Source organism: Gambusia affinis, linkage group LG19 (assembly GCF_019740435.1).
Source record: "Gambusia affinis linkage group LG19, SWU_Gaff_1.0, whole genome shotgun sequence".
Classification (NCBI taxonomy): domain Eukaryota; kingdom Metazoa; phylum Chordata; class Actinopteri; order Cyprinodontiformes; family Poeciliidae; genus Gambusia; species Gambusia affinis.
The window spans coordinates 17735782-17748557 of NC_057886.1; the positions used below are offsets into that span (position 1 = coordinate 17735782).

Here is a 12776-nt window from a genome sequence, read left to right on the forward strand (position 1 = left end):
TGTGCAGCTTCACCACCAAGGAGTCAGAGTCTCAATCCCAGTGGAAACTGTGTTTTAAGCTCTACTGCCTGTTGGATGCTGACAGCATATCTGTGGACAGCATCGAGTATTTATTCCTCTTTGAGCAGGTAATGTTGCAATAAACCAAAACAGTATTTTCTCTTTCCGCTATCCCTTTAATAAATGACCAGTGGGGAGATGTGATTTATGGCCGTGCAGCAAGTCATTCTTCCTACTCTGTTGGATAAGTTATGGTTTTACAGGACAATATTGAGTCACGGTCAGTGATTGCAGGAGAGAACATAGAAAGCATAAAAAGTATGACTAAGAGTGCTGGTTGCAGTGCAGTAGGGTCGAAAGGTAGCTTCATTACAGCATTTTTTTCCTGAGGACTTCTATAAAAGATTTATAAGGTGCAATAAAACAGGGTGGGCCAAAAAATGATTGGATACAGGTTATTAGTAACAGCCGTGTCCTTCCGTCTCTCCTGGTCTTTCCGCTGCAGTGCCATGAGATGGTGGTGCGTGGTCAGCTTCCAGCATGCGAGGAGGACCTGCTTGCCTTGGCAGCCCTCAGGCTTCAGAGCCTCATGGGCGACTTCAGCACGCACGCCCCCTTCCCACCTCTGGATGAGCTTTTCCCCGGTCACATGCTTGAAACGCGGGTCCTCATGTCGCTTTCGGCCCCGCAGGCGGCGCCCCCCTGCCAGGTGGGGGGTCAGGACTGTCCCGCCACGCAGCGCTTCCCTACAGGCCTCCTGGCCGGGACGCTGTGGAGCCACTCGGCCACGGTCGCTCACAAGCAAAAGATGGAGAACGACAAGCGCCTGCGCAGCCGTCTGAAGGAGGAAGCGGCAGTGGTGACTACGGCCATCTTGGAGCGTTGGAAGGGTCTGGCTGGGTACAGTAGCAGGGACAGTATGGCTGCCTACCTCACAATTGCACGCCAGTGGTCAGGCTTTGGATGCACTCTTTATGAAGTGGACTTTTACATTGTGAGTATTTTTAATGGGAGTCGCTTGAGGTTTGCCCATCTGGAATTGCTCTAGTCTCTCATTTTTTAATATATTTTTGTGTGTGTGTTTGTAGAGCTCAAAAGGGAATTTCTCTCAGAAACTGTGGCTGGGTGTCGCTGCTACATCTGTGTCCATCTACAAGCAGGGAGAATCAGAGGCCTTGGAATCCTTCCCTTATGGCCAGATTTGCTCTTACGGCGTATCTGACAGCAACACCTTCAAGATCACAGCTGGCGATCGGGATCTAATATTTGAAACCAGCAAGGTAAGGTGGCACACACACCCAAGTCTGCAAACGCAGGGTAATAAACCCTACTCGTCTTCTTTGCAGTCTTTGCGGAGACAAGGAGTCTTATCAGCAAGTTGCGTCCTGCAGTATAAGAGAAGAGGCACACTGTCTTCTCACCATACCCCCCCTCTTCCTTCCAGCTCTTTGACCGACTTAAAAAACCCTCGTTATTTCAGTCTGAATCGAGGGCACACAACCTGCCTCCTCTGTCTAACCAGTCGCGACCACCACAAGTTAAACTTCCTGGTATTAAATGCCGTCGGGGCTGAGCTTTATTGCTGTGGTTAGATTAAAATATTAGGCTAAACATTTCTCAGAACTGTGGATGCTCTTCCAGAGAGACACCCCTCCCCCTGTTGAGAACAAATCTTGCCTTTCACTACACTGACTTCCTTGCATCTTCCCACACGGAACAAAAAATCCCTCTGTGATCTCTCATGAGGCACAAGAGTGGCTTTTATTTATTTATTGGGCTCACAGGCAAATTGGAGTGCAGCTCAGTAAGACTTATTTTATGAACCTAAGTTCTTATAGTGGTGTGACATCAGTAGGAAGGGGTTTGCACAGAAAATAAAGGTGATTTGATTATCTGTGCAATTTTAGCGGCTGAATGAAAGGATTATTGTTGGCCGTTTTAGTCAGAGCTGTTCTGTTGAGGGGAAACGTTAACAGAAAAAGTGTCATAGCAGTTTTTATTGGTCATGTTTATTTAGGCCAGGTAAAAATTGGCATAATGGTCTCTCAAACTAATATATGCAGATTTCAGTGTCTTACCAAAGTACCCTTTGATATTTTTTTTCCATAAACACAAACTCAAAGCCATATGTTTTAAAAGTGTAGAATTTTACACTTAATTTTACACCAAATATTTTTAAAATTACGAATCTGAAAACTGTGACGTGCATTTGTATTCAGGTCCTCTAGGTTAATATGTTTGAGAATCACCTTTCACTTGGTAAATCAGCAGTGCTATGTGGGATGCGAAAAGCCTCAGGTGTTGTTTAATTACCTAATCGTGCTTCAAACCTCTTCGTAATTTTCTTTCTGATCTGTCTGTTGTGTTCCTTGTTGTTCAAAGTGCTTTTTGTTCAATAATGTCTCAAAAAAAGCATCTAACAGCCTTCACATCTGGATTCTGTAAATAATTAGGTGAGTTCTGATTGAACTCATTTTTTTAGGGTTATTAGATTTAGAGGGATCTGCCACACTTCAGATTTTTATTTGAAAAAATAAAACTCAAAATAGCTACTTTTACTTTACTTCATAACTATGCACGACTTTGTGGTTATCTAACATAAACGTCTTAATAAAACACATTGAGGGTTGTGATTGTAAATTGGCAAGACGCAGACAAATTCAAGGGTTTTGAGTACTTTTGCAAAGCTCCTGGTCAAACTAATAATATATTTGCACAATGTTTCTATGAAGGGGTGTGTACTGCTTGTCCTCAATAATTGCTAAATATCTGCATCATCTGCTTCTGGTCATTTTTCAATCAGTTGGATGACATAATCTGTCTCCACCCTCCTGTGATAGTGCCAGACACTGAGACTGCCACCAGTTTGACCTCTCTCTCTCTCTCTCTCTCTCTCTCTCTGTTTCTCTCTTCTCTTTTCACCACAGCTGACTGAGATCATGCAGCTCATGAACGCCTATTTCAGTGCCATCCATCGCCAGCGAGGTAAAGGAGAGGATGCAGACACCATAACCTTCACTGAAAGCACAGACGTGGGCTTCCGTCACCTGGCCCCGACACCGACCCCCACACTTCTGGAGCTGCCCTCTCATCCCGTTTAAGAGGAACTCTTACCCACACCCCCTCGCACCATCCTCCTTCCCATGGGGAGGTTCAGGCCCAGTCCTGAAGACCCTCGACCTCCTCCACTGGGAACGGTGCTGCAGCCAATACAAAGAGAGGGATGTTTTCCATCCCCATCTATGAAAACAAACTTTCCTTGAGACTTCCAGCTAAAGAAGCTGCTCTTAGAATGAAAAGGGTGAGATATGGTGCAAGAAAGGCTTGGAAATGCACAAAAACCAGTGCCGTTACTGATGAGGTGTTGCACCTCCCACCCCCTCTTTCCACCATGCATCCATCTTTACTACTCTAAACAGCAATAAACCCAACCCCAACTGCACCGCACCCTCCTCGGCGAGCTGTTGGCGTGAGTCTTACTACCACCGCAAACATTAAGACTTGCAGCGATCATAAGCCGTAGAGCTACCCTCATAAAGCCCCAGCTCAGAGCGAAAACACTACCCTCTCCCCTCGCTCTCTTGCTCTTTGGGTGCCATGTTGGATTTGCCTTTCCTAGAAGGCAGATGTCTCTCGTGCACTGCTGGAAAAGTATTGAGAACGTTCAGTGACACACACACACACACAGACGCCCTGACTCCCCCCTGCTCTTCATCAGTCAGTTTTCATAAGATCCCGGCTGGGCTTCCATTACCTAGAACTGTTGATGTAGAGAGGCCATGTGAACTTGGAACTGGAAGCAGATGTTGGAGCTCTGCAGCTGAGTCACTCTGGCTGCAGTAACTGCACAGCCTCCTGCCAGGGTGTCAATCCGATCACAAAAAAAAAACAAAAAACATTTCATTCACAATGCATTCAGGTTTATTAAGAAATCAAAGGATTTTTTTAGCTGTTTTTAACAAATTGCCACCAAATGCACTGATTTCCTCCCTTCTTCTTGAGCTGCTTGTCTTGGGTGTGGTCCTGGACATGAAACTTGGAGAACATCTAACACCCAGTGCAAGACTTTTCTGCTGAAGATAACAGGTGCTTCTTTGTTTATTTAAAAAAAGGAACACCACAAAGCTTTTACCATGCCAACCGTTACTATGTAGTGCCCCACATGTCGCCAGGCATTCAAGAAAAGACTTTTCTCAAGTGGATGCTTTTGTATTATTTATGCAAAAATTTTTTTTACTTGTCTTAAATGTAGATCCAGACTTATCTTTACGTTAAGTTTTCCGTAAGTGACCAGGACCATAGGTCTGTTTGGTTCTGCTGTTAATTCTTTCTAGCTCCTGTTTTTCTTCTAGTTTTCCTTGAAAAGCCAAACTTGGACCAAAGACTAATACTTTTTATAAGCTTTTAGAAGAAAAATCCAACAAGCACAGTCAGAATCTCTAATCATATTTAGATATGTTTGTCTACCAAGATGAATATCCAAGAGCCCGTTGTATTTTTTATTTTTTGTAAGGATAATCCTAAATTCATGTCTGCTACTCTAGAAATATAACCAGTTAGGAACACTTTTGTGTCTACACCACGAAAGGCCTTGACAAGTCATTGCCCTACCCCTGGTTCAGAAGCAGGTCTTTAGCTTTTTTCCACTGCAGCTGCAGGCAGCTCCTAGCTAGATATTTGTAAAGGAAAAAAAAAAACAAAAAAAAAAAACTGCGGATGTCCTTGCTTAGTATTAAGCTTGTCTGTAAGCTGCATGGTACCTTTTTTATGTAATGTGTATATTTAATTGCACTATTTTTAACTAACTTGGGAGTGCAATAAAAACTATAAATACTGTAATTAATAAAAATAAATACCCATTTTACCTTATTGTCAGTGGTGCATAATTTCTTGAAAGGAGATTGGGGAGGAATATGTGTAAAATGTTTTGAAATGGTATGTAAAATCAACTTTGAGCCTTATATATGGTTAGAATGTCATTCCCTCCTCAAAGACATACTAATAATGTTTCTTTGATTTCTTGAATGTTTGAGGAAATATTGACACTCCTGTGGTAGCTATTGGAGGCTGCCTTAGCAATTATTCTTACAAAGGGCTGCCTATTTCCACAAAGCTCTTCCTTGGAGCTGCAGTCTTCCAACTTCCCCCATGTCTTCCCCACTCAGCTCCTTCAGACTAGTGGCGGCAGCAATTGGCAAACACCTGGTGGAACAGTGAGTTTGCTGAGCTTATCATACAAACTATGTACCTTTCTGTCAACAATGGTTGTCAACAAAACGGAGCTAGACTAGGAGCTTCTTAAAGAGACAAAGGCCAATTTCTTCAAATTGCTAAGTCAAATTTCTATTAAGTTATGTTTGACATATGCAGCAATTTCATAATTGACAGTGATAAGTTACTTGATTGTGCCACAGCCATAACAGTTTGTAATCTATTGAATTTTGCATTTTAAAATGAATTACGGAAAGGAGCATTTCAAATTTAAGTTTTGCTTGAAATATGCAGAATTTAATAACTGAACGTAACAGTTTCTTGATGGTACTATAAAAAGGCACTATGTGCCTGGAAAGTACACAATATATCCCTTTAACACTTTTCTAATAAGCTATGTTTTTGTAGATAAATGCTCCCGTCTGGCCCCAGCAGTACATCTTAAAGTTTCTTCCTAAAAAGTTCAGAGTGAAAACAATACCAGCTAAAGCAAGCATTGCTAAGTGCCATTGCGTTCCCCGCAGTTAATGATCCTTGGCTGAATTACATGAGCAGGCGCTGGTACACTGTGCTCCAGGTGAGAGGAGAAATAATGTTACATCACTATGCAGATGACAACAGGAAGAGTAATGTTTCCATACAGCCAATAGTGCCTTTAGAAGGTACAAAAGTACAGCAATAGAAAGTTTATTAATCTTACAGGTCCAACAAAAAGCAATAAGGAACAATACATTTAATACTCAGAGAACCAGCTATTCTTTGAAGCATATTTACAGACAAGTTAGAGGCTTTATGCTTGTTAAGCTGTTACTTTAAAAGACAAAAGCTGTTTAAATTGTAGTTGTTATAGTCAGAACAGCTCCACATTCTTGTTTGTCATGAACAGTGATAGCTTGAGCATTGTGAATCAGCAGCAGACGGATGGTACAATTCACTGTGGAAGTAAGAAAGGTGAGGTATGGCGAAACCAACATTAATCATCACTCTTAGGCAGCCTATAGGTAGTAGGCGCTTCTAGAAATAATAATAAAGAAAAATCTACTGAACTGTATAAAAATAGAGAGAAACAAGGCAACAGGTTGTTTAACATTGGCAAAATACAGGTGCAGTACAGGAAGCGAATGTTTTAGAGACAACAGTAACTGATGCTTTCTGTAATTACTTGCAATATAACTTGAAATTAACTATTCATTAGGAGAAAAACTTTTATATCAACTAAGATTAGAAATCTCCAAAATATAACAATCCAGAAAACACTTTGGTTAATAAGTTCTTAAAATTGATCACTGCCTCTTTACCTATAATTACATGCTATAACCTGCTAATAAATAATTGTCAGAACAGCAGCTATAGCCAGTTATGGTGCAGAAATTCAGAACAATGGTCACTGCTCTTGTGTGCCCCAGGAGATATAGTCGGGTCGTGTTGCTGCTGTGTACTCATCCACCAGCTGCTGGACAACCTCACGAGAGTTGTCCAGCTCATCAAAGTTTTCCTTGAAAATGTCCTCTTTGCGGAACTGTTCCAGGAAGGCCTCCCGCTTTCGCAGTTTGTCATACTGCTTGCACGTTCGCTCGAAGAGCTAGAACAGCAACAGAATGAGGGCAAAACTATAATCAAAACCAGGAAGGATTCAAGTTCCTTATCAGATTTCTTTAAAATCTACTTTCTGTTTTGATTCTCTTCTTTAAAGTGAAAGAAAATCTGATGCAGACTTCCTTGGCTTATTAATGAAGCAAAAAGTAGTGGTTGTTGCAACTTAGATTAAATAAATCAGATGGTTACAGAAAGGCAAATTCTTTTGCCTTTCTATTTACTTTTCTTTTTTTAGCTTAACAGTTTTAAAACCAGTGCGATGAAAAAAAACTGTCAAACATTTAAAACAGACAGATGCTTATGAGAGAATTTCCAAATATCTTTACATAATTACACACTGGGGAACAGTAAGACTGTGCTGAGTGCTTACAGAAGAGATGCTGGTGTGGTTGGCCATCATCAGGCCGCTCACTCTGTGAGCCGAGGCCAGGTATGGGGACCTCCTGGACAAGGCCACCTGGATGCTGGCCGGACCCCAGGGAATGAAGTTGGCAAGTTTGCGCTCCCGGATCCTTTGGAGGCTTTTATGCACCTAAAGAAACAATGTTTGTTTCTTGTTTTTGTTAATGCCACAAATGATAACATTTTTTGTTTTCAGCTCTCATACCTGTGTGGGGTCAACTTCTCCCTGGATGATGTTGAGGATAGCAATGTAGCAGTGACTGGGCTGTCTCTCTCTTCCAGTGGACACCATCACATTCTTGGGTTGCAACAGTCTCCTCATCACATCCAGCACTGTCGTCTTCCTCACACTAGCAACCTGAGACGTTGCTTCATTAGTGTTTTTGATCCTAACGACTCGTGTAGTATTATTTCATCTAGTGAAATATCAGCTACTTACAGACTGGTCAGTGGTCAGTGGTGTGTAACCCGTCATGAGGAAGTGGAGACGTGGAGTGGGAATGAGTGAAGCGATCAGACCAATCAGGTCATTGTTCATGTAGCCAGGGTAGCGAAGCGTAGTTGTGCTCGCAGACATGATTGTAGAAACCTAAAATGTTGAGACATCTCAATGCAAAGCTTTGACAAGAAATGAATTATGAATCCTAAGAAAAATAAAACAAAAACGTTTTCCAGTCAGGCAACATACCCTGCCAGGGACAGTTCCAAGAAAGCAGCAATTAGATTTAGTGTCCAACTAACCAACCAAACAAGTTTGTGAATTCTTAGTGAGTGTCAAGTGTCTTTTCAAGCACACCGTGTTTCTGTAGGTTTCTTGATGATCAAAAACACCCTAGGAGAAAATTAGCTGAACCTCAAGTGAAACTGATATCTTACTCACCAGCTGATTAATCTGGGAGAAGGAGGGGTTCTGGATGTGCAGCCTGTCTGTGGCAATGCGATTCAGAGCAGTGTTATCCAGAACAACCTGATGGACAAGACGGAGCAATTAGAAAACAAATAGAGACAGAGCAAGTCAAGACACAAGTCAATATATTGCTATACTTTTAGGAGTGACAAGGTACTGCAGTAATGAGAGAAGAAGCAGCCACACAGTGTGTCATTGTTAGGAAAGTAGAAGATATGCAATAAATTGTACGGTTGCAACAGGGAGACCAAATCTAGGGCTAGATTCTATTAACTCAGGCTAATTCCATCAACATTAGGTTCTTATGCAAGACCATGGAGGAAGTAGGCATTAAAGAGGAAATGCCATTAGACTGCCAGTGCGTCTGTGTCTTAATATGATCAGATATTTAGAAGACAAATTTAATAAGTTGCATTTGCAAGACCTGAATACTTCTAATGCATTCTGTTTATTAGTTTGCTGCACAAGAACTTAGAAAAGTCCCAGATTATTTTACATAAAGGAACTGCAAATATTAAAAGAGACAGCTGTAGTGCTTATGAAAAAATGACAGAATGTTTGTTTTATACAAAAGTCAAGTTGGCCAATAATTAACAATTGGTTATGAAGGTTAAAGGTGTGTAACTCGTATGAACACCTTTTAATTTCTGTCATTTTTTAACATTATTTTTCAATATGCAACTCTTTTGTAAATTTGCAGTTCAACATTTTGCAGATTCTAAAAAACATAGCATAAAATTAACTAAGAGCAGTTTCATCTTTAACTTATTAAAAAGACTTTCTACATTGTGGATTCCAACCAACAGGAGAAACTACTCAAGAGTGCAACAGAGAAATAATCAAAACAAGAGACAACTTTCCACGAAAGAAGTGCCTTGTGTGCACATTTTATCTTGAAAGAAAGGGATAATAATCGGCATTCCCACTCAAGCGCTGCTCACCACACAGTCTGCATTCTGGGTAAGCCTCTTCAGTGTGAGCAGCGAGTTGTACGGCTGAACAACCACGTCACTCATCTCATCCTGGTTTGGGAAAACAGAGTAGGTCTGTACCAGCTTCTTTGGGTACCTGTGGAGCAGGAAATATTTTATTTACACACACCAGATCCCAAGCCAAATCTAAAGTAAGTAGCAGCAAGTAAGGTGGAGGAGTGTTTGTGGACCTGTCGTTGAGTCTTTCCAGCAGGTACGAACCCAGTCCCGACCCGGTTCCCCCGGCAATCGAGTGACAGAGGACAAATCCCTGCAGAGACAAAGTGTTACTCATTACCAGCACCCTCGAGCTGCAGCATGCACCACATGTGTGTGTAAAAACCTACAGTTGACTCCAGTGGTGCAGAACAGAAAAGTGTGTGGGTGAGTAAACGCCTCGCTTCCTAGGCAGTTATATAAATGGTAGCAGAGCCCCACCTCACAAATGGGCTTCCTCCTTGCCCCCCTCCTACAGCCCCCTCAAGTCAGGCCTGTAATACCTGCCTTCAACATTCGCCCCAACTATTATCACCAAACACACTGCACACCACACCCTGCTAACACACACATGCCAACAGCAACTCAGCCCACCTTCCTACCCAGTGCACACATGAGTGCGCACACTAAATAATAATGTGGGCTCATAATGGGAAAGGAGTTACAGAAATTGCAGACCTCTGAGGGGAAATGCGAGTGTTATTTTACGAGAGGCTGGAAGCTGAATTGGGTTCACAAAAAAATAAAGAGGCTAAGAATAATAGAGCGGGATGGCTGGGATTTAGCTAGTTTTAAAAGGACAGGCTCTGGCACTATTTTTTTTGCTGTTTCCATCAAGTCATTTACATCAGGCAGACAGCTGAGGCACAGCAATCTGCCTGAGTAATGTCAGGTAGACCATGTCGCTATTCCCAACAGAAAGGCTGAGTCAATGACAATAATTTAGACAGGAAACGCTCTTAAAATTATCAAAATTATAATGAAAAGAGTCAGGGGCTGTGTATAACACTGCAAAAAAAAGTTTGTAAAGCTACGAAACAACAACAAAAGAGAAAAATGGGTCAAAAGTGGATAAACAAGGGCAGAGACAAAAAATGGCCACAAATAAACTCAAAGTGATTACAGAGACAACGAAATGACCACATAAAAACATCCCACAAATCACAACAACTTACTTAGTCTAAACTGTTGCTATTCTTACATCTATCCATCCATTACATGTTGCTATTCTTATATGTTAAGACTAAATTAATCCATCACATTAACTGTAAAGCATGTAACCGACAGTTTTCTTAATGTCTGAGCTCAGCCTCACCACTCTTGAATGGTCTGAATGAGTCAGCAGACTATACAGTTGTGGCACCGCCACACAAAGATATGCCTTTATGTTTAAAATCAGCGCTTAAGTTTCCATGCAACCACAGTCAGAGTGACTCCAACCTCAAAGACACTAAGTTACAAGCGTTGGACTTGCCTCCAGACTGTCACTACCGTCTGCCTCTCGGTCAATAATATCAAAGATGTCTTCTTGGATTTTTTTGCCCTGGGGGAAAAAAAAAAAAGATTTCAAGCGAAAAAATTTAATTTTAACTAGATTAATGAAATTAGTTTAAATAGATGTGATTTCTAAACAAAATTGACCTGTGAGTATCCACTGGCCCAGTTATTCCCAGCACCTCCACCATGCTCAGACAGGTAGATGTTCTCTGGATTATACAGGTTTGCATACGGGGAGTTGAGAATTGAATGGATCACGCGAGGCTCCAGATCCAGGAGGACAGCACGGGGGATGTAGTGCTCGTCATCAGCCTGAGGAGTTTGATTAACAACCAGGATTAGTTTAGAGACTCAACACAGTCATTGTCCTTGACAGCGCTGCTGGGTTCTACTTTTTTATATGACACGTATGTCACCTACTGGAAAATAGTGGTGGTGCAATTGAGGGCCACAAATATAGCCAGGTTGAACAGGGCACACATATTCTCAACACACAATTAAAGCATCAAGGGAACTTGTCATGTTCAACTTGCATAGCAACAAAACAATAAACGTGTGAATGAATGGAGTGAAAGAGATGACTAGAACAATAGGAAAAATGTCATTACTAGTTAACGTGTCACAGCAACATTGTTTTACTTCATGACATTTCTAATATCGACAAATTAAATTACTTTTACTTGTGAACAGGAGCAATGTAAATCTTAGCCATGGTCCCAATATTCTAACCAAGCCCAAATATAGCAGTGAAAAAAAGGAAAGTCTACACTATCATCTATAGCTACCTTCGACGGAAAAAACATATCTTATATCAATGAGAATACATACTAACATTTCTCTGCAGAAACATACCAGAAATATACACGATATAATATGTTTTAAATGAGTTTCACATTTAAAACAGTCACCAAAATAAGTTTTATTAATGGTGTAGTTACCTGGTAGAAGAACACATCCTTCCTGTCTGTCCCTTCAGTTGCAAACTCCTCCACGATACCCTCTGGACTGATGCCATGCTCTGCACACAGCTGCTTCCAAAACTCGAAACCGACTATAAAATACAAGAGAAAACATGGATAAATGTCTTGCATGGAACTGTGTTAAATACATTTAATAGATCATTACAAGTAGAAAAAATCATAACCTGATATCTATTTAGCATGTGCAGCTAATGTTAACTCATCTCAGTTGAGTATCCGTTAGCCGTTAAGCTAGGATGCAATAACGTTAAATACACCGAAATTTTCACTAAATTAAGTATCTTCACACTTAGCTTCAGTTTCCTTTACCATTTAGAATACTGCACAAACATTTTTTGGTTTTTACGAGCAAACGAAAAAGGTAGAAAATTTGCCTGGGATAGACTACAATACAGTTTGCGTTGATGAAGCAAGTTAGCTATTATTTTCCGTTACATACTTTGATTTCCACACTGTCCGAGCTGAAGGGTTATAATTTCCCGGGGCATGTTCAATGTTCAGTTGCTCCTTCTTTAGCTAGCCAGCAGACAGGCTAGCTAAATTTACAATAACGACTCTGCAATTCTCTCTCAGCTTCGACACTGAATCGCCATCAACAGCCCGCTCCTTCCCGCTTGGCAGTGTGTCCGCTCCTTTTCCGTTCAAGGGGGAAGAAGGCGTGACCTCAAAACGAGTGTTGACGATTGAGATTATTCGAAATTTTTTAATCATTATTGTTGACAGTGAAATTTCAAGCAAAAATAGAAAATATAAATAGTCATTTGATGATTACTTCTTGGTAAATAATGCACCTAATAAAACCGAGATGGAAAAATTCTTTTCATTTTTTTATTTTTATTACATTTTTTGCCACCAACTTTTCGGTGCGCCAACATTTAAATGATGCGGACCTTTGAGAATGACGTTGTGCTCCCCCCTTTTTTTGCTGGCAAATAAATCTCCAGAAAAAAACAATGGAGGATTTCAGACTGTAAATTATGCATTTATTAAGTAAAGTGACAGGTGCCGCAGATACCAAAAGCTCAGCAGAAAAGTTGATTTTCTTAAAAGGTGCCCACCGGAAGTAGTGTTAGTTTATTTTTTGACACTTGTTTAATCGTTCCTTCTTTTAAATATCACTCCCACTCACATTTTTCCGAAAATAAAGAAATAAATTATTTTTTTTAAGGACAATTCTTACTTTTTGTTGCCCTCTGTCCATATACATGATATTTA

At 40.9% G+C, this 12776-nt stretch overlaps 2 protein-coding genes across 2 annotated transcripts in view; one reads left to right on the forward strand and one right to left on the reverse strand.

The window, feature by feature from the left end:
- plekhh3 (pleckstrin homology, MyTH4 and FERM domain containing H3) overlaps positions 1–4869 on the forward strand; it is a 38115-nt gene extending 33246 nt beyond the window's left edge. The window contains exons 10-13 of the mRNA XM_044100086.1: positions 8–128; positions 506–994; positions 1089–1280; positions 2928–4869. Of these exons, the coding sequence (XP_043956021.1) occupies positions 8–128; positions 506–994; positions 1089–1280; positions 2928–3101 (976 nt within the window). The 3' untranslated portion in view covers positions 3102–4869. The remainder of the gene's footprint in view (positions 1–7; positions 129–505; positions 995–1088; positions 1281–2927) is intronic.
- Positions 4870–5882: 1013 nt separating this feature from the next.
- tubg1 (tubulin, gamma 1) lies at positions 5883–12222 on the reverse strand. Its single transcript, XM_044100020.1, has 11 exons — positions 12001–12222; positions 11520–11632; positions 10726–10893; positions 10559–10627; positions 9279–9358; positions 9058–9184; positions 8090–8176; positions 7649–7798; positions 7415–7567; positions 7178–7339; positions 5883–6793 (listed from the first exon to the last, which is right to left on the reverse strand). Exons 1-11 carry the CDS (start codon positions 12047–12049, stop codon positions 6596–6598), a joined length of 1356 nt encoding a protein of 451 aa, XP_043955955.1. The 5' UTR covers positions 12050–12222; the 3' UTR covers positions 5883–6595.
- Positions 12223–12776: the final 554 nt, after the last annotated feature.

Excerpts from the sequence above, each read along its gene's own strand:
- tubg1 (XM_044100020.1), bottom strand. The coding sequence starts at position 12,049 with ATGCCCCGGGAAATTATAACCCTTCAGCTCGGACAGTGTGGAAATCAA. Across the intron at positions 10,894-11,519 it reads AGGATGTGTTCTTCTACCAG|GCTGATGACGAGCACTACAT; the intron begins GTAACTACACCA and ends CAAACTCCTCAG. Across the intron at positions 9,185-9,278 it reads CTGGAAAGACTCAACGACAG|GTACCCAAAGAAGCTGGTAC; the intron begins GTCCACAAACAC and ends CCTGCTCCACAG.